At 44.6% G+C, this 25264-nt stretch overlaps 1 protein-coding gene across 2 annotated transcripts in view; it reads left to right on the top strand.

Annotated features, from left to right (window-relative positions):
• The window catches only part of SF3B3 (splicing factor 3b subunit 3), a 57089-nt gene extending 43272 nt beyond the window's left edge, over window positions 1-13817 (top strand). The window contains exons 19-26 of one of the 2 annotated variants that reach the window (XR_009537311.1): window positions 92-248; window positions 1214-1339; window positions 1742-1954; window positions 2467-2565; window positions 3238-3381; window positions 3998-4102; window positions 4505-5521; window positions 11628-13817. Coding sequence is in view for 1 of the 2 variants with exons in the window: in XM_060132558.1 (XP_059988541.1) it covers window positions 92-248; window positions 1214-1339; window positions 1742-1954; window positions 2467-2565; window positions 3238-3381; window positions 3998-4102; window positions 4505-4645 (985 nt within the window). In the remaining variant the exon portion in view is untranslated. Of the gene's footprint in view, window positions 1-91; window positions 249-1213; window positions 1340-1741; window positions 1955-2466; window positions 2566-3237; window positions 3382-3997; window positions 4103-4504; window positions 5522-11627 lie in introns of those variants that run through there. The other variant, XM_060132558.1, reaches the window with a different exon arrangement.
• Window positions 13818-25264: the final 11447 nt, after the last annotated feature.

The following is a 25264-nucleotide window of genomic DNA, read 5'->3' as shown; positions in this document are numbered from 1 at the left end:
GCCCAGGACATACAGAGTTTTGAAGACTGGAATGGGAATTCTCTGGGCTGTGACTAATACCTGACTCCTGATTCTTTCTCTGTAAATGCAGTGTGGCTGTGTGCAGGTTCTCCAACACTGGCGATGATTGGTATGTGCTGGTGGGTGTGGCCAAAGACCTGATACTGAATCCCCGATCTGTAGCCGGGGGCTTTGTCTATACCTACAAGCTCGTGAACAATGGGGAAAAACTGGAGTTTTTGCACAAGGTAGGAACCAGCCAGTGGTTTTCCTGGTTCTTAGGTCCTACTAAACTTCCCCACTTTTGTGTAAGTTGTGGATCAGGTCTTTCTGATCCATCTTTTGGTGGCACGTGGAAAATGCTCCAGTGAAGCTCCGCTGCTTGCTGGTCCCACAGGAGGCCTGTGTGCTAACCACCCTCCATGGGGAATAGATGCATACTGAAGTAGCCCCTTGTTTTCTAGTCTTACTAAGTAGGCAGCAATTTGTAACCAAAATTCAGCAGTTCTAATGAATTAATATTCTCGGGGCAGGGGTGACAATGTGGATTTCTGTTTAATGGTTACACAGTTTCCCTTGGAAAGATAATAAAGTTCTGGGGATGGATAGTGGTGATGATTGTGCAACACTGTGAATATGCTTAATGTTACTGAACTATATACTTGAAAATGGTTTAAATATTAAGTCGTGTATATTTTACCATAATTTTTAAAATAGAAGAAATTCCTATTCTCTCTTCCACACTGACAGCACATGAATGTGATTTCTCCAGGCGTCCCACAAGGGGAGTGTTCTCTAGGAAGTAGTTACTTCACAGAGGCTTCTTTGTGCTAAACTCATTGTGTCTCCCTTACAACTAAGATGTCCCTTAAACTAGCACTTCTTTCCCCTCCCTCCATGTCCCACAGTCACTTTTCTGATATTGAGGCTTCACATTTAGTTAATGGTGCCAGTTGAATTCACATGGGTTCTGAAGTGTTCATCAGGTACCAGGACTTCTTTTCACTTGTGGCATTGATCCACTTGGGGAAGTGGAGTGTTTACCCAAACACCCTGTTTTATAGAGACTGTTGTATGTGTGGTTTATTTTCTCTGAGCAAAAAGTGATCACTTGCTGTCTGTCTTCCTGACAGATGCCTGTAGAAGGCATTTTGGGTTGAGGGGGTATGGCTGTATATTTTAATAGCTGCATCACCTGTTTTTCCTCTCACAGACTCCAGTGGAAGAGGTCCCTGCTGCCATTGCCCCATTCCAGGGGAGGGTGTTGATTGGTGTGGGGAAGCTTCTGCGAGTCTATGACCTGGGAAAGAAGAAGTTACTCCGAAAGTGTGAGAACAAGGTAAACATGGAGACCCTGGTGGGGTGGTGGACAGCAACTGTTAGAATGATATGTCTTTATCAGGACCTTCTTTGTCTTCCAATGCCAGGTTAAGAATTAGGCCCTTGAGACTTGAGAAGGGGAGGAATAGGTGGGTTTCTTGACTTCTTTACACTAAGAGCCAGATTTCTCTCCTTGCTTCTGTAAGGAATTTAACTGTGACAGGCATATATTTCCACTATATTAAAACCAGTTAGCTCTTTTTCCCACCTTCTAGGAATTTATTGCTGACTCCTTGCTGACTCCTTTTCTTTGGTTTGTGCCATTCTTCAGACCATATATATGCTGCAGTCATGGTAACCTGGACTTTCTGTTGATACTGCACCCCAAGGTTACACCCATTGCTGTCCTTGTTTTTCCCAGCATATCGCCAATTACATCTCTGGGATCCAGACAATTGGACATAGGGTAATTGTATCTGATGTCCAGGAAAGTTTCATCTGGGTTCGCTACAAGCGTAATGAGAACCAGCTTATCATCTTTGCTGATGATACCTACCCCCGATGGGTCACAACAGCTAGCCTCCTGGACTACGATACTGTGGCTGGGGCAGACAAGTTTGGCAACATTTGTGTCGTAAGTTGATGTTTACTTGGGTTACAGTGATGTATAGGAAAGCTGACCCAGTTTGTTTGTGGTAAAGCCAATCACCCAAGACTGTGATCTCTGATGTGGAAAGTAAAAATGGGTATAAAATTCTTTAAGTTTCCCCTACCCACACCCCATTCACCTCCCTCATCCCCATGCAACATGATTTAATAATGATAGATTTAGTTTGAGCTAAGGACTAATATTTATTTTTACTTTTTGCCAAAATTTTGGCTTATCTTTTAAAGCCCAGTCTGGCTTTTCTTGTTTATGTTCTGTGGTCTCCATTTTTGCTCTTTAGTTTTTTGTTTTTTGGGGTTTTTTGCTTTTGAGTTCGTCACTCCTCGGATATCAGAAGAGGTGCAGGAGACTTGGGCTCAGGCCTCTGCCAAACTCGGGGCCCCAAGGTTTGCGTGCAAGGACCTGGGGCAAACGTTGCTTGGTGACCGAGGTGAGTAGGTTCAGGACCCAGCCCTGTGATTTGTGTCACTTCATTGTAGGTGAGGCTCCCACCTAACACCAATGATGAAGTGGATGAGGATCCCACTGGAAACAAAGCCCTGTGGGACCGGGGTTTGCTCAACGGGGCCTCTCAGAAGGTAAGATTGCAGAAGGGACCACAAAGGAGGGGCACAAGCCTGCGTAGCACATTCTTCATGACCCTCACCGAGGAAACATTTCTTTAGTGAATTATCCACAGTGCGTGTGACTATGTTGAGTGTTCTCCCATGCATGGTGGGTTTGACACAAGGTGACCAAGTTACTATCCCATTTTTATGACAATAGAAGAGAAATTTTTCTGAGACATTTTCGCAGTATAAATCTCTGCATAGTGGGTTCCTTAGAAAGGATGGTTGCACAGGTTCATTCCAGATACTAACCAGCTCTTCTCTGAAGTATGCCCTGGGCTTTACTCTTCTCCTGTAGACATATACTTCTGTATCTCTGGACTTTTAAAAATAGATCCATTTTAGAGGGCAAGCCTAGAGATTGCTGTTTTTTATACTTTTCTTTTCTTCTTTTTGCAGACTTGATAATTTAACAAAAAGGTTTTGTAGTTATAAATCAAAAATGATCTAACTTCAGCATGTTTGTGAGGGCATTAAGCTCTAAGTAAATGCTAAGGACATTTCAAAGTATTTTTAAATTTTAGTAATTTTTGAATTTCCAAAAGTGGTGAAATCTGGCCTTTGGAGGCACTGTTTGCTCTTGGGAATCTAGAACATGCTCCTGAGGGCACATACAGTCACTATTCTGGTTTCAACTTGCAGGCAGAAGTGATCATGAACTACCACGTGGGCGAGACAGTACTTTCGTTACAGAAGACCACGCTGATCCCTGGAGGCTCAGAATCGCTTGTCTATACCACCTTGTCAGGAGGAATTGGCATCCTTGTCCCGTTCACATCCCATGAGGTGACATCTTCCACACTGGTCTGACTTTTGCCTTCCCAAGGTTGTTTCTTGGTGCTAAATCTGCCTAAGAGGGCAATCCATTTTGTCTCCATCTGTAACTAGGAGTATTGTGCAATTTTTATAAGGTGACAGGAGTGCCTGGGGAGATAGGAATCTTGATTTTTTTCCCCCCCTGTGGAAAGCCATCTGGTTTTATACTGTACCAGGGTTTGGTTAGTCAGAGGCTGAAGCCCCAGAACAAAACCCCACAGACCAGGAATGATGGGCTGGTGTGGACTGGGCACTTAACGCCTCCTTAGAGTCAGCTCTTGGTTTGGCTAGATTTGGTTTATGTAATTGCTGCCAAGGAAGCTGTGGTTAGGAATCTGACTTTACAAATCACTCTTTGCATATGGTGTTTTCTCTCATGTTTTGCAAATACAAAGGGGTTTTCTTTCACTTTTTAGCTACCTTGTTGTAGCAGGAGAACCTGTGGTCATGAGGAACAATTAGATACTTAACATCTCCTTGGTGGTAAAAATCAATAGCTTCTCTGTTCATTGTGCTTTGGAAACTGTAGACTAGTAGTTGAAATCACTTTTTTCTTTTAGTGACAGATTCTTTGTTTCTTTGCCAGGACCATGACTTCTTCCAGCATGTGGAAATGCACCTCCGGTCCGAGCATCCCCCTCTCTGTGGGCGAGACCACCTCAGTTTTCGTTCCTATTACTTCCCTGTTAAGGTAGGTCTTTCTTGGAAACTCGAGTTGAAAAAGGGGATCCTCAGCATATTTAACCAGTCTTTTTCTCTGGGCCTCCCTCCCTTAAAAATCGGAACAGTCCTGAATGAAGGAGCATTGAGGATGTGGATTGATGGAGGCAGTAATGTGGGAGAGGAGTAGTTAGTGATATTCAGAGACCTCTTCCCTCAGGGCAGACCATAGCCAGAGAAAAGTTTTCACCCAGTTTTGCTAATCTGAACTCTGGCTACTAAGGGTCAACTTAGAATAGTATTCCTGGCTCTGTAAATGTAGTTCAGGTTTCTGAGGGAGAATAAAATGCTTTCCTTGCAGTTGCTGCTTTAGCATGTGCCATTTTCTTTGGGCATCTAACCTTTTTCTTCCTCTCATTTTTTCATGCCTTAGAATGTGATTGATGGAGATCTCTGTGAGCAATTCAACTCCATGGAGCCCAACAAACAAAAGAATGTCTCTGAGGAACTGGACCGAACCCCACCTGAGGTGTCCAAGAAGCTTGAGGACATCCGGACTCGCTACGCCTTCTGAGCCCTTCCTTTTCCTATGGGGCTTGTCAGAGACCTTATTTTCCTCACCACCTGGTTCTGAATTCATGTGACAGAAGAAGGGTGGCTGTATAATTAAGACTTTGTAATATTAAAGCTAGTAGCTCTTCCCCATCCACTCTTCCCCTGGAGTGACTGGTTTCCCCTAAAATTGGCACTGAGATTTGCTACACTTCTCCTTGCCTGGTACATAATACATTGCCCCCAGGTTCCGGTGTGGAATACAGTGTCCCTTTTCCCAGAGCTTTCTCGCATTGATATTTTTGGCTCTGCTCTCTACTTTTGTATACACCCTTAATTTTTAACTGGTTATTCTGTAAATATAGTTTTGTATGATGTTATCTTTGTGGGAGGCGGGAGACAAGCTGAGATGGGGACCAGGTTGGCTATAGTACAACTCCGGAGTTCTGCCACCCTGGAACCTAACCAGAAATACAAACCTAGCTTTTAAGGTGGCTGGTGTCCATGTGTCTTTGCTGAGAATCTAGGTGGGAGATTGGAGCCCAAGTTGGAGCAGGAAGAGCTGAGTGTCCTCCTTCCAGTTACCAGCTTGGACTTCTGGCACCCTGTGGCCTCATGCTCCCAGCTCTGTGATGGTTTTTGGCTTTCTCTAGTCTTTTCTACTATGCAGATGAAACTTGGGCTTGATAATAATTATATAGTCATCCATATCTCTTCCCATTGGATAGTGAGGAAGGGTGGCTGGTTTCTTCTTCCCTGTTTTAGCTCCCTTCTACTTTGAAGCCTTAGAGTGAAGGATTTGGCATGAATTCCAGCTGCCTAGTCTCTTAATAGATGCTCCTTTTACTTCCACAGCTCCTGAAATGATCATTTGCCATCTGTCTACTAGGAAGGATCAGTAAGTACAGAAGAACCTGCCCTTGGGAATAAAGTCAGTACATGTGGTCCCTTTTTAAAGGCACATGGGTAATGGGGTCGGGGGCGGGGAGGCCTGTCTTCAACAGACATCTTAGGTGGGCTCTGGAGGGCCTTTGGAGTATGTGGAGGCAGCAGCTGGAAGTGACCCAGTGTCAAATGTTCCAATTCACACTTGAGAATTCAGCCTTCCCACGTCAAACTGTATGGGAAGCCTTAATGTTCCAGGCAATCCGTCAGCTTCATTGAACATGGAGAGGCCTGAGTCATTTGTTTTCTGAGTACTTCACAGAGTAAAACCCTTTTTTGTTTGTGTGCTCAGCACTTCCATTGAACAGATTCTCTGGCAGGCACTGGGTTAGAGTCAGGAATGGAGGTGGTTAGATATAATCTTTGACCTCTAACAGCCCACATTCCAAGTGCAGAGAGGGTTCCTGATGCTATCCCTGGAACTGTGTATCTCTTTAATCACAGCTTGGTTTTGGATCAGTCAGTAGAGACCTGAGTTTTGCCAGGAATTGAATCCCTAAATGACACTTCATTTTCTCAGTTCATGGGTATACATAGTAGACAGTACTTTTGAATTACATTTGCATAGTTTGATTCCAGGGCTCATTTTTGCTGTGCCCCCCGCCCACTTGTTCCATTTAGCCTGTCAGATTGATTGTATGATGTTGATGTGCGGTAGTATGAGAAACTCAGCATAGATATTTGAGCAGTGGCTCCTTGTTCCTAGGCTCTCTCCTGAAATACTTCTTCCTACAGTAGTAGGGGAGTTATGTAAGAACGGAAAACTTGATCTCTGTATAGAATCAGGAATTGCCACCCTTTTTTTGTTTTTATTATGTAAACAGCAGTTTATTGTCCAACCCAGGGGAGGAAGACACCACGTCACTCAGGGATACTGCATGCGATCCATGCTAGACAACATGGGGGTTGCATTCAGGAACCCAGTAAACAACTAGGGGCTTTGGGAGGCAGGCTTTGTAATATCAAGAGGGTGGAACTTCTCCTGTTCTTGTGGGAAGTTGTGATTGGCTTGTTTGAATAAACCCACAGACTGGCAAGGAGCTGAAACCTCCCCAGAGGTGGGCAGGACCTGTGCCTGGTCCTTTGGTACAGAGGATTGTTTAGCCAGGGAACCTCATTCATGAGAACAGAGTGGGGAGGGAAGCTTTGGCGATTAGGCCACTTGAAGCCCTTCTGATTTTATAGCATGAGATACTGGACCTTAATTTTAGATCTTACACCATAACTGGGAATGTGTGGTCATCTGATTATTGCTCCACTAGAGAGCTACTGGTAGGCCAGGCAAGGGTGAATTTCACATTGGATCATCATCTTGTGCTTCCAGTGTATTACAAGATTCTCTTCCATTCCTGGGGAAAATGATAACAAACTCAGTGGAATTGTCAGAGAAATATGGGTGTGTGTTGGAAAATGTTATCTGATAGAGGACAGCAAATCATGAGCTTATATTCAGAGCATCGTGCTAAGCACAGTGAGAAATTCTCAAGGCTCGCTCAGCTGAACTTGACATTCTAGTAGGGGAGAGGAGGCTTATACATGTGAAATAATCAGCCAAATATGTTTATAGTAGAAAGAGAACTAGAATCAGGCAACGTGTCTGATCTGGTTGGGCCAAATAATAGCTGAGTGAATTTGGGCAAGCCATTAAAACTTCTGAGCCTTGGCTCCCCCAGCTGTAGAAAGTGAAAGGAGAGGTGTAATATACGCTGCACAGAAGTCCCTAAGTATGTAGCCCAACCTGACTTAAAACAGCATCTTAGTTCCTCAGAATCCCAACATTCATCAACAAGTCAGTGACCCTGTATCTCTTGGGAGTACAAATTGTGTTTGTATGTTTGTTTTATTTTTTTCCCCAAATTTTCCTCATCATGAAAATCATCCCTTAGGCCACTCAATAAAAAATACAGATTCCTAGGAGTCTCCCCCTTAAATCTGGAATGGAATTTGTAAATAAGTCTAGACATGAACTCACAGGCCTGAGTTCAGTCAAGTCTCTGCCCCTGATTAGATCCACGATTTTGGTCAGGCCAGTTGGCTTCTCGTGCATAACATGGAGATAAACAGGATTGATGTCACAATAAAATGAGAGCGTATACCTAAAACACCCAGCAGTCAGCCCAGCATGTTGTAGGTTCTTATCGATCCAAACCCCAGCCCTTAATATGTGGGGCTTGGATCAGCACAGTGAAGTCTTCCATTTTCCTTTAGGAGTCACCATGGATGCAGATCTCCTTCCCTTCCCACCCCTCACACATCACAGTGATGTTCTCTTTTCCCCTTACATTGCTTTACTTTTGATGTGTCTGTTGACTTTGTCATGTTCTCTGTTGTGGCCAAATGGGTGCTGGATGAGATACAAGTTTTGAAGGATATACAGACAGCATTTCAGCTCCATAACTGAGGGGTCTTCTCTGGATTTGATTTCTCTGAATTCTCACAGCTGGAAAGGTTTTCTTTTCTCCAGTTTTATTGAGATATAATTGACATACATCATTGTATCTATTTAAGGTATACGTCATAATGGTTTGACATATATAGTTTAATTAAATCCATCATCTCAAATACAATAAAAAGAAAAAGCAAAAAAAGAAAAACTTTTCTTGTGAAGAGAACTCTTAGGATATTCTCTTACCAACTTTCATATATATCATACAGCAGTGTTAACTCTAGTCATCATGTACATTGCATTCCTAGTACTCATTTATCTTATGACTAGAAGTTTATATCTTGACCACTTTGCTCTGATGTCCTGTCCCCCCATTCTGCTCCCCACCCCTTCCCTCACAAATCTGATCTCTTTTTCTGTGAGTTTCCTTTTTTGGTTTTGTTTTTTTAGATTCTGTATATAAGTGACGTTATACAATAACTTGTCTTCTTCTGTCAGGCTTATTTCACTTAGCATAATGCTCTCAAGATTTATCCCGTCCTGCAAACACACACACCCACACACACACACACACACACACAGACACCACATTTTCTTTATCCATTCATCTGTTGAAGAACACTTAGGTTGTTTCCATAACTTAGCTATTGTAAATAACGCTGCTATGAACATGGAAGTACACACGTTTCTTTGAGTTAGTGTTTTCATTTCCTTTGGCTACATTCTCAGAAGTGGAATTGCTCTGTCATGAGGTAGTTCTGTTTTTACGTTTCTGAGGATTGTCCATATTCTTTTCTGTAGTGGCTGTACCAGTTTACAATCCCACCAACACTGCACAAGGGTTCCCTTTTCCCCACATCCTCACCAGCATTTATCTCTCGTTTTCTTGGTGATGCCCATTCTAACAGGGGTGAGGTGATTTAGCTCACCTGAAGGACAGAGGACTTAGCTGTAGTTTGATTTGCATTTCCCTAATGACTAGTTTTGTTGAGCATCTTTTCATGTACCTGTTGGCCATTCATATATCTTCTTTGGAAAAGTGCCTGTTCAGGTCCTTTGCCCCATTTTTTAATTGGATTTTTTGTGTTTTGCTTTTGAGTTGTCTGAGTTCTTTATATTGTTGGATATTAACCCTTTATCAGATATATGGTTTGCAAATAATTTTTTCCATTCCATAGATTGTCTTTTTTACTTTGTTTCTTTTGCTGTGTGACTTTAGTCTAATGTAGTCCCACTCGTTTATTTTTTATTTTGTTGCTTGTGTTTTGTGTTTTAGGTGTATCCAGGAATTTTCACCATTGAGCTTTCTCGCATATCAGTGGGTTTGCTTGTTCTCTGCAAAACAGGGCGCTGACAAGTGGAATTTTAGGAGCACAGGCACAAGGAATTAGGCTTGAATATGTTGAGACCAGTTTTGTCTAGTTCATAGTTGTTGCTGTAGGACCTACAGAAAGTGTTTAATAAAATTTAGTGATTGGGGGCTTCCCTGGTGGCGCAGTGGTTGAGAGTCCGCCTGCCGATGCAGGGGACGCGGGTTCGTGCCCCGGTCCGGGAAGATCCCACATGCCGCGGAGCGGCTGGGCCCGTGAGCCATGGCCGCTGAGCCTGCGCGTCCGGAGCCTGTGCTCCGCAACGGGAGAGGCCACAACAGTGAGAGGCCCGCGTACCGCAAAAAAAAAAAAAAAAAAAAAAAAAAAAAAAAATTTAGTGATTGGATACAGCTAAATTACAAATCCCATCTGTATAAGTGTTAAGGGGACCACGTCAACTCCTTTGGTTTAGTTGTGCAACCAGGTAAACGGAGAACTCTGTCCTGTTTTGCAAAACACATTAGAGGCTGCCGTAGAACTGAGAAGGAAGGCCACCCCACCAAGGCATTTGCTCTTGGTTATTAGGATTGCTCCCATTCTGCTGCTGTTAAATCTCTGCAATTTGGGTCTAAAAAAGTACTGAAAAGTTTTTAGCTGCCTCAACTTTTCCCTGACCTCACGAGTGGAGTTTCCACAGATGTTGTTTCATTTGGAAGATCTTTTGCTATGAATAGCATTCCTTTGGGGGAGGGGGGTTCAAGTTGGACTGTGGATGGAATGTTGGCTTTTGTTTTTTTTAATGCTAGCAAGACAGCTGCTGGGGCTGGGAAAGACTCTTGGGGTTCACTTACCTCATGGGGAGAGCTCTGGTCTCCAGAATCCATGCTGCTCCCATGACTGCAGCCTCTCTTGAGGTTATTAGTGGGAAGCCAGAAATGTTGGGAGAATTGTTCAAATGAATCAACCTGGCTTTCAGTTTTGTTTTTTTTTTAATTCCTAAATTCTGTTTCTATTCAAAATAGAAATGCCATGTGTTTGTGTGAATCATCCACTTGCTCATTTGAATATGGAATATTGTATGTGAATATTTTAAGTTTATTGCACCCTTAAAATATATTCAAGGGCTGTATCCAGATCTCTGGTGCTGAAGTCAAACCTTGTCCAAAAAAATAACAATGTAGGGATACGGATGACTGGGGTACATGGGTGACGATGTCTGGGGTGTATGGGTAGGGAAGAAACACCTCTGTGGTCAGTGGCTGATTTATATTTGGGGATCTGATAACCCACTGTGTGGGCCTTGTATGAAGTTTGAGTGAACTGAAATCAGTAGATACGGACTACACAGCACTCAAGAGAATCCCCTTCACCACTCTGCATCAGCATCACCAAGAGCTTTTCTATAGAAGCTTTGAAAGTCAACATCAAGAGATATGCCTAATACACTAGAAGATGGTGCTACATTCATTTATTCCACCAATATTTACTGAGCACCTACTGTGTGTTACCTCCTTGAATATCTGCTCTACACCCAGGAGTTTTTGTAACTTGGCATGCTGTTTCTGTCCCTCTGAGTCTGGTGGTGACGTTGAGTCTGCCAGAGAGCCTGGTGACAAATTTCACAGGATCCTAAGGCCCATGTCTCTAGTTTTCTCAGATAAAACAGGCACAGCCTTGGGATTTCTGGGAAAAGTCAGAAGGTCCCAAGTATGAAAAATGAGGAGGTGGAGAGTAGACAGCCAAAGATTTTTGGTCAGGAAGCTAGGAAATCTGTTGCAGTGGCTTTTCTGTTCTCCAGATTACTCTGCTGGGGGTGTCTGGGCATCTGTATATTTCACAATCTGGTAATAATAATCAAACATGGAAATCACTAGGTGGTTTCCAGGAGAATGAGGGAACATTGCCTCTTGTTTAAAATGAAGCAAAAGAAAACACCAAGTTTATAGGAGACACAAGGATGGGAGACTCAACTGGACGTAGCTAAAGGCCCCTGTCAGCCCCAGCTCACCCTCTAACTCCAGCAGCTCTGTCAGCACCCAGTTAGGCTTGGCTGTAATCCCAGAGGCAAACCCACCCCAGTTCCCCGCCTCTGTCTATTAGAGTCTGGTCCTCAGATTTTTATCCCACAGGCCCACCCGGCAGAATATACCCTTTTCTAACTGCAAGCAAAATCTCAGGGAATGAGAGTTGCTTTTGATTAGGCCATTTGAGGAGAGTTTTTACAAGTTAATAATTTGGGGTCATGAGTAAATGTGTATAAGCTAGTGTGACATGTGATGGTGAAAAGTATTAGCATTTACTGTGAGTCATTAGGGGGTCTAGTGCTGTTAACAGGGCACACTGAGGAATCTCTTGCCTTTAAGGAGCTGATGCTGCAACTGGAGAAAGGCGACTTCACATAAAGCAATCAGAAACAAGATCCCATCTGCCAAATGCCAAGTAGGAGTGAAGTCCATAGAACACTGGATATGAAGTCACATGACCTGTGTTCACCAGTCTCTAAGCTTGGTCTCAGCTTCCTTTCTGTAAAATGGGAGAATAAGACCAACCTCTTGTTACTAGGGGACGTAGTAACAGCAAAGTGCTTTCCACTGAGCTTCCAGGGTGTCTGAGGAGGTGTGGCCACAGAACTTGGATCCAAAAGCGCTGGGAGAACTGGAGCCACTTCCATCTGGAATTGCAGCCCTATATGCGATGCTTTGAAAGAAAGGGGCATCATTCTAAGCCAAGAGGTCCCGGAGAGGGCACAGTGGAGTTTGTTCAGACTTCTGTGAGACCCCAGTGATATGCTGTGGCTGTACCCGCATCACCTCCACCCCACTTGGCCTCCCATGGGCTGCTTGACTACTATGAATCAGCTTGGTAGAAATACAGCAAGGCCTTGCTGACGGTGTGGCCGGTGTAGTCACGGCCTTGGGCACAGGGGTGGGAAATTAGCCATAGTACATTCCAGTGTGGGCATTATTGTCCTGCTGGCCAAACCAGGAATCTGGTTTTGTCAGTCCAACTGAGAAACCATTTCTTGGGAAACTTCTTGAACAACTACTTTTGCCAGGCATTGACATTCAGAATAAGATATGCTAACATCTAGGCCAGCATTTCCCAAACCAGGTGCTGTGGAATCCTAGATGTTAATAAGGGACTCCTTAGTAAAGGATTCTGTGCTTACTTTCAGGGAAACACGCAAACTATCTTGGGTAGTTTGATGCTTTGAGCACAGCCCCTTCCCCTGTCCCTTGCTCTCTATTTGTCTACTGGTGGGGGATCTAAAGGATTCCTTGAGGGAATTGCCTGGCTGTCCAGTGGTTAGGACTCGGCGCTTTCACTGTCGTGGCCCGGGTTCAGTCCCTGGTCAGGGAACTAAGATCCTGCAAGCCATGCAGTGCAGCTGGAAAAAAAAAAAAAAAAAGGGTCCCTTGGGGAATTGGCCCACCCCTAAATATTCCAAATATAGTCTAAGTACATCAGGGAGCTTGTTAGAGATGGAGCTCCCCCTTAAGTTCCCACAGAACTGTGCTAGCAGAACCATTCTCAGCTCTCTGACGCAGGCAAAGTGAGAGTGTCCCTTGTCCTTGGAGATCGGGTTGAGCAAAGGATCTCTCTTTCATGTCATCAGGAACTCCCACAAGTGCTGTGCCAGATCACATATTACACCAGGACAGGCCAAGTCATGTAAGGAGGGAAGCCCTCTGGCTGTGTGATCTTGGGTTAGATACTTCATCTCTCTGGGCTCATGTCTCCATCTGTAGACTGGGTAATTGACTGGTCCTCAACACTGATGATATTTATCAAAGGCCTTTTCTCCATCTAATGTTTGTCCCCCTATGTACACATGCACTCCAGTCACTACCACATCACCCAGTTTTATTAAGTTTTGTAGAAGGGTTTTTGTTAGAGTAAACGTGTTCTGGAGAGGAGCTGGGGTAGCCCCTTAAAACGACCTAGCCTGCCTGGGAGCCAAGACTTGGTTCTGTGGACTCCCACCATTAACTTGCCACCGTTAACTTGCCAGGCGCACTTGGTCAGAAGAGTTCCGGTCTGATCGTCTGGGTTTGTGGCCCCCTCCTACTCCATTCTCCAAGGCAGGCTGGGGCCACGTGGCCCTGCCCCGCCCTTGCTGGCTCCAGTTTCTGAGTCAGTTGCGGTGGCCTGCTTTCCCCGCCCTTCCCATCAGTCGGGAAGCCTGGATTGTGGGCTGGGGGAAGCCACAGCTTTTCCCACCTGGCACCCACTGCCCCCAGCTCCTAGGTACCTGTTCCAAGCCCTAGAAAACTGCATCCTGGTATGTGAACAGGTAAGAAAGGGGTCGATTTTCTCTCACATGGTTTTCTTTGCCTGACTTGACCACCCCAACTTAGCTGCTTCCTTCCTTCACAGATCACAGCAAGAGGGATTTGAGCTAGACTTGAAAAACACAGTCCCAGAAAGAAGCTCTTAAATATGTGTCAGAAAAGTGGTGTGAATTCTCTGCTCTGGGTTTCTTTTTTAAACCTTTGCTTTCATCAGCCTTGTAGGAAAAAAAATCCAAATAACCATAAAGCAAGTTGCTTCTCTCTGCGTTCCCTTCTGAGTTTTGTAATTCAACAAACCCACTTTCTTAAATGGCTGTCATGGGTTACTGGGGGTTGTTCCACTGGATATTGCTTTAGTTCCTTAGACGTTAATGTACTATGTGCATGAATTATGTACATGAATTACCTATCAAAAATTTATTTAAAATTCTTTAATGGAAAGGAAAAAATAGAATGGCATACATGAGCCTTCCTCATTCAGTTGGTATTCTGAAATTAAAATGAAGTGTTCTGCTTTTACACTTCGCATTTATTCTAATAAATGCACATAAACCAACTAACTGTGATTTTTAAAGTCCATGTGGTATGTGCCACGTTAACAAGCCCATTCCAGGATATGCAGCCTTTGTCCCTAAATTGTGAAATTAGATTGCTTCCAGGTGTTTTGCAATTAATAATTTGACTTTTATGGACAACTCTGGAAATAACTTTGTCTTTTAGATTTCTTTTTTTAATCTCTCCTTGGATTTTATTCTCCATCCAGAATAAATACTTGAGGTAAACCCAAGAACATTTATGTAGCTCAGCTCATGTTACACATGGTATTATGAGCTCACTCATAATACTTTTCAGGACCATGATGGCATGAGGGAGTGGGTGGGTAACTTGTATTCTCTGGATTTTTCAGGAAGTGGGATGGAGGCAGTCTAGCGCAGTGGTTGAGACTTGGCCTTTGAAGGCAGGCTAGCCTGGGTTTGTATGCGTAGCTGCCTGACCTTGAACTCTCACCTAATGACTTCAATTAGTTCACATGTAAAATACAGATTACAAAACTCCTTAGGGGTATAGGAAAGGCAGAGATAGTATTTGTAAAACAACATTGGTGCTTAATAAGCACCCCTGGAAGACTCTTTCGAACCTGGGGCTTTCTCTGGGCGATTTTAGAAGCTGGGTAGAGTTGAGAGTCATCTCAAGTGCCTTTTTTGACCCCTTCCCCTCTTCTAATTCAGCCACCTGTTAGAGGTTATTTGTTTTGTTTTGTTTTGTTTTTTAACTTGGGCCCCTGTCTGTGCTAAGGCTGGAGAACTGGGCATCAGGGAACTTGCAGTTTAGATCAGCCTCTTTCCAAAGGTCCCCCAGACTCAGCCACCTGCCATCAGATCTGGATGCCACCAGTCCCATCTCTTAGCCACCTTCCTCAAAGGGCAGGTTTAAGGGATCACTGGACAGAGTGGATAATTCCTTGGAAGTCTGTGGACACACCTTTTGTTCCCCACTCTGGTAGTTTGCTGGGAGGCCACATGGAGGCACAATGGAGTACACATAGGCTGGGTTCTAACCTGGCTGCACAAATTCCCAGCAGTAAAATGGGAATGTTAATACCTGTGCCATAGAATTACATGAGATAATATAGGTAAAGCAGCTGGCACTTAGGGGCCCATTACTGTGGAAGGTCAAGGCCATGTTCCAGAGCCTTTGAGAAAGTACCAGAATTAGCCACAAAAGACAGGCAGAAAACTCATGTTCATTGCCTCAGTCAATAAACATTTATCGGGCTGGCTGGTCATGGTGCTGGAAGCTAGGGAGAGATATTGGATTGGCCAAAAAGTTTGTTCGGGTTTTTCCATACAAACTTAGCCAACCCAATATATAACACAGGCTCCCTGCTCTTGGTACAGGTGTACAGCCCATCCCAAGGGACAGAGGAGACTGACTGCAGCTGCCTGGGCACTTCAGGACAGCCCCCTCCTTAAGAAGGAAGAACAATCTGTTAGGCAGAGATGGGGAGGAAGCGAGAGTAGCAAGTGCTAAAGCCCAATGGCATTTGGGAAAGGGTGGGAAGTTCAGGAGGGCTGCAAAGGGAGATTAGAGGAAGTGGTGGGGACCAAATTCTGAAGAACCCTGAAAGTCAGGTGAGAATTTGGACTTCGTCTCAAGTATATAGGGATTTAAGTGGCTTTGGGGATGCCTGTTCTGGCAGCTTTGGGGGTAGAGGATGATGTTTGAGGCCTGGAATGCCCCCAGCCTTCCACCCCATTTCAGGGGCTTTGATGGTACCCAAGATAAATCATTGCAGAGAGTGGGATTCTCAAGACAGACTTGGCCTGGGGAAGCCTGGCCTGCAAGTTGGGGCCCAGGGTTCTGGGGTTCTGGTCCCAGATCTTCTATGATCAGACCCAGGGTCTCCTCTCCTGCCTCAGCTGAGAGTTCAGGGCAGTCAGGTTTCTTACAGCTCTTGCCTTTTGGAGGTCTGCAAAATGTCTCTGGAGACTGCATTCATCCTATCCCCCCACCCCTGCAACACTGTCCATGGTGGCTGTCCATGACCCAGCCTTGGCCTTGGGAGGAAGAGGCATCTTGTCTGAAGTGGACTGACCCCTTGAACCTGAGAGTCTCCATGGAAGTCCGAGAACTGTGGCCTCTAGCCCTGTGACAATCCCAGGGGGCTTCTGGGCTCCGACTCTCCTGCACGCTTGCCTGAGGGCCCTGTTCCACAGCTGGGGGATGGTGTGCCCTGGAACAGGGCTGTGGACATCCTGGGAACGTACCTCCCAAACTTCCCAGGGGCTGCTGGGAGTGTTCTGTCTGTGCATCTCAGCCAGGAAGGGGTCAATAGCCAACGCCTGGAGAACCAGCCAGAACTTTCCCCTTGGGTCGATATCAGGTGACGAAGAGGTGGATGAGTGGGGATGTGGCTACAGTTAGCAACGTTGAGGTCAAGGTGAAGAACTTGAAAGGCCAAAGAGATGTGGACTTGCCACGTGGGCAGCTATTCAGAAAGGTCAGGCCCTGCTCTTCAAGCTTTCTGGGTGCCTGTTATCTGTCGTAGCATGAGAATGTCCACATTCTGGCCCAGGACTCTTACCACATCCAAGCTCCAACTTCTGACTTTATCTATCACCCACAGGTCTCCTCAATCTTCCCTTCCCAGCTGCCACATCTGCCTTTCCCTCTTTCCCAAGAGCTAGAACTTCCCTGCTTCTTTGTCTTCCTACTTTCTCAAATCATTAACATCTCTTCATATGCACTTTTTAACCATCTTAATCATTTTTTAGTGTATAGTTCAAAGGTATTAAAGTACATTTACATGGTTACAAAACAGATCTCCACAACTTTTTCATACTGAAACTGAAACTCTGCCCATTAAACAAAAACTCCCCCTTTCTCCCTCCAGACAGTCCCTGGCAACCACCGTTCTACTTTCTGTTTCTATGAATTTGACTAGTCTTAGGTACCTCACATAAATGGAATCATAGAGTATTTGTCTTTCTGTATCTGGCTTATTTCGCTTAGCATAATGTCCTCAAGGCTTATCTGTGTTGTAGCATGCATCAGAATTTCCTTTTTAAGGCTGAATAATATTCCCTTGTATATATACCACGTTTTGTTTATCCATTTATCTGTCAATGGACACTAGGGTTGTTCCATGTTTTAGCTGCTGTGACTAGTGCTGCTATGAACATGGGTACACAAATATCTCTTTAAGACCCTTTCAATTCTTTGAGGTATATACCTGGAAATGGAATTGCTGGATCGTATGGTAATTCTGTTTTTAACTTTTAGGAACCTCCATACTATTTTTCATGGCACTTGCAGCATTTTACAATCCTACCACAAGTGCACAAGTGTTCCAGTGTCTCCATATCATTGCCAACACTTTTTATTATCTGGGTTTTTGGTAGTGGTCATCTTAATGGGTGTGAGGTGATATCTCACTGTGGTTTTTATTTGTGTTTTTCTGGAGATTAGTGATGGTGAGCATCTTTTCATTTAGCTGTTGACCATTTGTATGTCTTTGAAAAAATATCTACTCAAGTCCTTTGCCATTTTTTAATCAGCTTATTTGATTTTTTTGTTGTGAGTTGTAGGAGTTCATTATATATTCTGGATATTAACTCCATATCATATTTGCAAATACTTTCTTCCATTCCATAGGTTGCCTTTTCACTGTGTTGCTGTGTCCTTTAATGCACAAAAGTTTTCAGTTTTGATGTAGTGCCATTTGTCTATTTTTGCTTTTGTTGCCTGTGCTTTTGATATTATATCTATGCAGTCATTGCAAATCCAATGTCATGAAGCTTTTTACGTTTGTTTTCTTCTAGGAGTTTTATAGTTTTGGATCTTAAGCCTGTGTAAGCATTTAATAGCTTTATTGTTTTTATGATATGTGCTTATTATAAAAAATACCAACAATTCAGAAAAGCACAAGAAGAAGAGAAAATCTCAATCCCACTCCCCAAAGGGAACCACTCCCTAATAATATTTTACTGGGCAACTCTCCAGACAGTGCCTTACTTCATCACTCCTCAAACTGTAACCTGCACATGAATCACCTGAGGATTTTGTTAAATTCTCATTACAAAGGCCTGGGGTGGGCCCAAGACTCCACAAGCTCTTAAGTGATTCTACTGCTATTGATCAGGAAACCATACTTGGAGGAGCAGGGGTCTGTAAGTATACACACACACAGCTCTATGTCCTATGGGATCATACTATACTTTTTTTTTTTTTTTTTACTATTTTTTAATTTATTTTATTTTTTTGGCTGTGTTGGGTCTTTGTTGCTGCACGTGGGCTTTCTCTAGTTGTGGCAAGTGGGGGCTACTCTTCATTGGGGTGTGCGGGCTTCCCATTGCGGTGGCTTCTCTTTGTTGTGGAGCATGGGCTCGAGGTGCATGGGCTTCAATAGTTGTGGCACGTGGGCTCAGTAGTTGTGGCTTGCAGGCTCTAGAGTGCAGGCTCAGTAGTTGTGGCGCATGGGCTTAGTTGCTCCGCGGCATGTGGGATCTTCCTGGACCAGAGCTCGAACCCATGTCTCCTGCATTGGCAGGCAGATTCTTTTCTTTTTAATTTTATTTATTTATTTATTTATTTATTTATTTATTTATGGCTGTGTTGGGTCTTCGTTGCTGCATGCGGGCTTTCTCTAGTTGCGGCGAGCGGGGGCCACTCTTCATTGCGGTGCGCGGGCTGCTTATTGCAGTGGCTTCCCTCATTGTGGAGCACGGGCTCTAGGCGCGTGGGCTTCAGTAGTTGCGGCAGGCGGGCTCAGTAGTTGTGGCTCACGGGCTCTAGAGCACAGGCTCAGTAGTTATGGCACACGAGCTTAGCTGCTCCGCGGCATGTGGGATCTTCCCGGGCCAGGGATTGAACCCGTGTCCCCTGCATTGGCAGGCGGATTCTCAACCACTGCGCCACTGGGGAAGCCCTCCATCATTGTTTATAGTGGCTACGTATTATCCCATTGTATGGTCGGATGGTAATTCAGCTAGTTCCTATGGAAGAAGTTCAGGTGCTACCAAGTTATCACTGTTAGAAATAATGCATTCACAAACATCGTTGTCACCATGTCTTTGTTTACCTGAAGGAATTACTGTTATGGTGTTTATTTGTCTTTCTAGGAATCAGGCCAGAACTAACACATTCAAATGTATTAGTCCTCACAGTCACCTGGGGGACTGGACACTTAATCTCAAGGCTCTGCCAGCCCACCAATGGTGAGGGGCAGAGCAGTGTGGGATAGAGGTGGGACAAGTGTGGGGTAGGTGGAGGATCACATGGGCCTGGGAGGAGGCAGTGGTGGCCAGCACTGTCGGTGCCCACTCTTCAGCCAGGCAGTGTGTGTCTGGTGCTCATTTAATGTCCACAGCTCCCTGGTAGGTTTGACTTAGTCTCCCCCAGTTTACAGATGAAGAAACTGAGGTGCAGGGAGGACTGCTAGCTTCCCACAGTCACTCAGGCGTGATGAGGCAGTGCAGAGGACACGCCCGACCCTGCATAGGTTGCTGTTACCTCGTGTGCCCTGCCTCGTCTCCCGAGAGGCCCTACCCTGCGCTCCAGCCTCTGCAGAGCCCCGGTCTCACCGGATTCAAGAGTCTGCGGGCTGCCCTGCGCTGCCAGAGCTGTCCCTGCTTTCGTGCAAGATAATCCAAGCAGCTACCAGCCCGTCAGGCAGCTGTGGAGCGAGCCCCCGGCCCCTTCCCCTCTCCTGCCCTGAGAGCAGGGGACCAACTAGAGGATGCCTCCAGGCTGTCATCTCTGCAGGCCATGCAGGGTAAGGCCTTTGCTGAAACGATCCAGGGGCTGGGGTTAGTTTAGCACTCTGGGGCAGGGTTGGGGTATGTCCAAGGTCAACACCTCCTCCCTGGCCAGGGCTCCCTGGATGGAGCTCAGAGGATGTTGGAGGCTCCAGAGTGGTCACTGATCAGTTGGACCGCAGGGATTTGCAGGGATGGGAGCTGTTGAGAGCACTGGACAGGCTTAGACAGCCTGAACTTGAATCCAAGCTCTGCCACATGCTGCCTGTGAGACCTTGGGCAAGTCAGGGCACCTCTCCAGTCTCACTTTCCTCAGCTGTAAAATAGGAGTAAGCATAGGCTCTCCCTGTACCCTCTCATACCTATTAGGATGGTTGTTATGTAGAAAGAAAACAAAATAACAAGCATTGGCTGGGATATTGAGAAATTGGAACTCTTGTGCACTGTTGGTGGGATTGTAAAATGGTACAATCCATTTCCATGATACTGTGGAAAACAGTTTGGCAATTCCTAAAAAAATTAAAACTAGAACTACCATATGACCCAGCAGTCCCACTTCTGGGTGTACACCCAAAAGAATTAAAAGTGGGGTCTCAAAGAGATATTAGTACACCCATGTTTGTAGCAGCATTATTTGCAATAGGCAGAAGGGTAGAAGCAACTAAAGTATCCAGTGACAGATGAATGGATAAACAATATGTATATGTGTATGTACACACACACACACACACACACACACACACACACACACACACACACACACACACACACACACACACACACACACACTCTCTCTCTCTCTCTCTCTCTCTCTCTCTCTCTCTCTGGAATATTATTCAGACTTAGGAAGGAAATTCCGATGCATGCTATGACGGATGAATCTTGAGGACGTTATGCTAGGCAAAATAAGCCAGACACAGAAAGACAAATTCTGTATGATCCCACTTATGTATGGTACCTAAGAGTAGTCAGATTGTAGAAATGGAAAGTAGAATGGTGGTTGCTGGGAGCCGGGGGTAGTTATTGTTCAATGGATTTAGAGTTTCAATTTCGCAAGATGAAAATATTTCTGGAGATAGATGGTGGTGATGGTTGCAACAATGTAAATGTACTTAATACCACTGACATGTGCACTTAGAAATGGTTAAGATTTTATGTTATATGTATATCAGTACAATTTTAAAACTTGGGGGAGAAAGTAGTATATGCCTCACAGGGGTTTTGTAAGAGTTGAGTGAGACAAGTGAATGTGAATTATTATTAATGTCAGATCTGGGAACATCCAAGACTTTTTTGCCTCATGGACCCAGGCATTGGAGGAGATTTGTGTATCCCTGTGGGGAGCAGTTGCGCCATTCTGTATGAGATGCTCAGGATGGGGTTGAAGTCTCTCATCAGGGGAGACTTCCTGGAGGAATGACAGGCCCTGCTCAGAGGGTTCCTAGCATTTGTGGGATGGGTAGATTCCAGACATCGGAAAGTCCCTGGCAAAAAATCACTTCCACTAAGGGGCAGTTTGCAGGGAGGAGATTTTAGCTCCGCCTAGAGGACTTGTGACCAGAGCTGGCCGAATGTGGAACAGGCTGCCTCATGGAGTGGTGAGCTCCCCATTAGAGGAGGCATGTGAGGAGAGGCTGGGCAAGCTGTAGAGGAGACTCCTGCATGGAGTAGGGGTGGAATCAGGGTTTCCTAGGCTCTGCGCCTCTCTAATATGATCCAGTCGGCAAAGTTATATGTAACAGGCCTGTGTAAAGGTGGGACCCAAGTAAGAGGGAGGGGGCAGGCAGGTGAGGAGGCGTGCTGCCAGCCTTCCCCTAAACCACAGTAATAATAGTTGCTGCCATTTATTCTGGGTACACACTGTTAAATGCTAAACCGGCTTGATCTCAGATCCTCACCACAACCCTGTATGGTGGGTGCTACAGTCATCCCCATTTTACTCCTGGGAACTGAGGCCCAGGGGTTAAATCTCCTGCCCAAGGTCAGCCAGTAGGCAGTGAGATGGAATTTGAAACCAGGCGGTCTGGTGCTAGCCCACTCTGTTGGGTGGAAGTCTCCAAATCTGCCTCCGCAAGCTGCCTACTCCCTGCCACCCTGCCCCTGGCTGATAGTTCCTGGGTCCTGACACTCTCACAGGTAGGGATTTAGCAGCTGCCACCTACCCCTGTGAGTCCTCGGTGCCCCCCTCACTCTGACGGGTTTCTCTGCGGTGCCAGACCCCATCTGCTTGGGTCTCCAGGGTTCAAGGATAACACTGCAGACAACACTGGCCTTATTGGGAGCCAGGCTCCTTGTCACTCAATGTCCCCCTTCTTCTGTTTAACAGGACCCTCCTTGACAACTCTCTACAGGGCTCCAAGTCTTTCCCATAGCTGTTGAGTTCATTCTGCCTTTTTTGCAACTGAGTTTTTTCCAGCCCAGCTCTCTGGGTGCCAAGACCTTGTCCACATGATTCAATTTGTCCAAGTTCCCAGGCTAGCACCCGCAAGTCAATAAATGCTGTCCTTAATGGTGGCAATACGGTGGCCTCCTCTGTCTTTCGAATTACAGAGGAAGCCCTGGCAGGGACGGCGATTGAGCCAGAATGACCCAGTTAGTGGGGATGCCATTCACACCTTATGAAGATGCAGGGAGCTACCGTTTAAAGACATCTCCGTGCCAGGTAGGGTGCTAAGCTCTACGCGGGCACTATCTCACCAAATTCACACAGAGCCCAGGAGGTGAAGAACTGCAATTTTCCCATATTACAGATGAGGCAACTGAGACTTGGAGAGGTTAAGTCACATGTTCAGAAGCTCAGATCTTTCTTTCTCCCCATTGCTGCCTTGGAGGCTTTGCATTGGTAGCTGATCCGATAGCAGTAATATTAGTGCCACTTGCTGCTTAGTGGAGAAGTCGTACATCTAAGATTGCTCTCTGCCTCCCTCCTGGTACCCTCACTGCCACCCTGGGAGTGGGCCTGGGTAGTGCTATTTTGTGGATGAAGAAGGTGATTAGGGGCTTCCCACGGTCCCATAGTGGAAGGGGTACACCAGAGCAGGGTGGTGATCCTTCTGGCCCGCCTTGCTCTGCAGGCCCCTTCCCACCTCCACTGCACTGGGTCTCAGGCTATGTAGCCCTCCTGCTTGTCTCTTTGGAGGGTCTGTCCCAGGCCCCAGTGAAGCAGCTCTGCACAGAGGCCAGCAGACCAGTTGGCCCAGCAGAGGCTGGGCTGGGGCCAGGTGCTTTCCAGTGTCTTCCTGCAGCTGGGAAACCTTTCTTTGATGACATCTCTGCAGAGGGTGCCTCCTGGTCCTACTTGCCCTGGTTCCCCTCCCAGCCAAGAGAAGACCACTCTTCTCCCTGTCCGTGGAAATCACATAGGCAACATAATTTTTGACTGTCAGGCTGCAGCAATGGAGTTCTGGAACCTGGAAGCCTATAAGGCGTGACTGTTAACCCCAGAGGAGGAAGCTGAGACTGGTTCAAAATCTGGGACTTAAACCCTGGGCTGTCTGCTGGCAAAGCCCATAACATTGACTACATAATTTTTATTTTATAATTTTTAAGCTTTTAAAAAATAATTAGTGGGGTTTTTTTAGGACAGTTTATCAATAGATTTACAGAAAGATTGAGGAGAAAGTATAAAGAGGTCCATATGGCCACCCTACCCCAGTCACACAGTGCCCCTTGTTATTAACATGTGTTATTAGTGTGGTAAGTTTGTTACAATTGATGAATAAATATTAATACATTATTATTAGTATATTAAAACATTATTAAAGTTCATAGTCTACATTAGGGTTCAGTCTTGGTGTTGTACATTTATGGATTTTGACAAATGTATAATGAAATTGTGACAATGTCAGAATAGTTTCACTGCCCTGCAAATCCTCTGTGTTATACCTATTTCTCCCTCCCTCCCTGCATCCTCTGACAACCACCAATCTTTCTGCCATCTCTGTAGTTTAGCCTTTTCCAAAATATCATACAGTTGGAATCACACAGTATGTAGCCTTTCCAGGTTGGTTTCTTATACTTAGAAATATGCATTTCCACTTCCTTCATATCTTTTTGTGGCTCGATAGCTCATTTCTTTGCAGTGCCTAATAATGTCCCATTGTATGGATGTACTATAGTTTATTCACTTATTAGGGGATATTTTGGTTGCTTCCAGCTTTTGGTGATTATTAATAAAGCTGCTATAAACGTATGTGTGCAGGTTTTTATGTGGACATAACATATGGTAAGGCTATGTTTAGCTTGTAAGAAACCACCAAACTGTCCTCCAAAGTGGCTGTACCATTTTGCATTTCCACCAACAATCAATGAGCGTTCCTGTTGCTCTACTTCTTGTCAGCATTTAGTAGTGTAAGTTTCTTGGATTTTAGCCACAAAGTAATAGGTATATAGTGCTATCTCATTGTTGTTTTAAATGTAATTCCCTAGTGACATATGTTGTTGAGCATCTTTCATATGCTTATTTGCCATCCATATATCTTTTTGGTGAGGTGTCTGTTCAGATTTCTTGACCACTTTTTAATTGGGTTCTTTTGTTTTTTCTTGTTGAGTTTGAAGAGTTTTTTGTATATTTTGGATACAAGTCCTTTATCAGGTCTTTCGTAAATATTTTCATCTTCTTAGCTGTGTCTTTTGCAGAGCAGAAGTTTTAAATTTTAATAAAGTCTAACTTATTAATGTTTCCTTTTATGGATCGTGCTTTTAATGTACATAATAACTCATTACCAAACCCAAGGTTACCTGGATTTTCTCCTATGTTATATTCTAGAAGTTTTATGCTTTTGCATTTTACATTTAGGTCTAAGATCCATTTTGAATTAATTTTTGTAAAAGGTATAAGGTCTGTGCCTAGATTCTTTTTTTTTTTTTTTTTTTTGGTATGTGGGTGTCCACTCGTTCCAGTACCATTTGTTGAAAGGACTATCCTTTCTCCATTGAATTGTCTTTGCTCCTTTGTCAGAGATTAGTTACTTATATTTATGTGGGTCTACTTCTGGGCTCTCTATTCTGTTCCATGGGTCTATTTGTCTATTCTTTTGCCAGTACCACACTGTCTTGTTTACTGTAGCTTTATATAAGTCTTGAAGTCAGGTCGTGTGTGTCCTCCAAATTTGTTCTTCAATATTGTGTTGGCCATTCTGGGTCTTTTACCTCTCCATATAAACTTTAGAATCAGTTTGTAGATATCCACAAAATAACTTGCTGGGATTTTGATTGAGATGACATTGAATCTATAGCTCAAGTTAGGGAGGACAAACATCTTAACAATATTGAATCTTCCTATCCATGAACATGGAATATCTCGATTTATTTATGTCTTCCTTGATTTCTTTCATCACAGCTTTATAGTTTTGATCATGTAGATCTTCAACATATTTTGTTAGGTTTATATCAAAGTATTTCATTTTGGGGGTGCTAATGTAAGTGGTGTTGTGTTTTTATTTATTTATT

Source organism: Lagenorhynchus albirostris, chromosome 19, assembly GCF_949774975.1.
Source record: "Lagenorhynchus albirostris chromosome 19, mLagAlb1.1, whole genome shotgun sequence".
Lineage (NCBI taxonomy): Eukaryota > Metazoa > Chordata > Mammalia > Artiodactyla > Delphinidae > Lagenorhynchus > Lagenorhynchus albirostris.
This window is presented reverse-complemented; position numbering and strand designations above follow the sequence as displayed.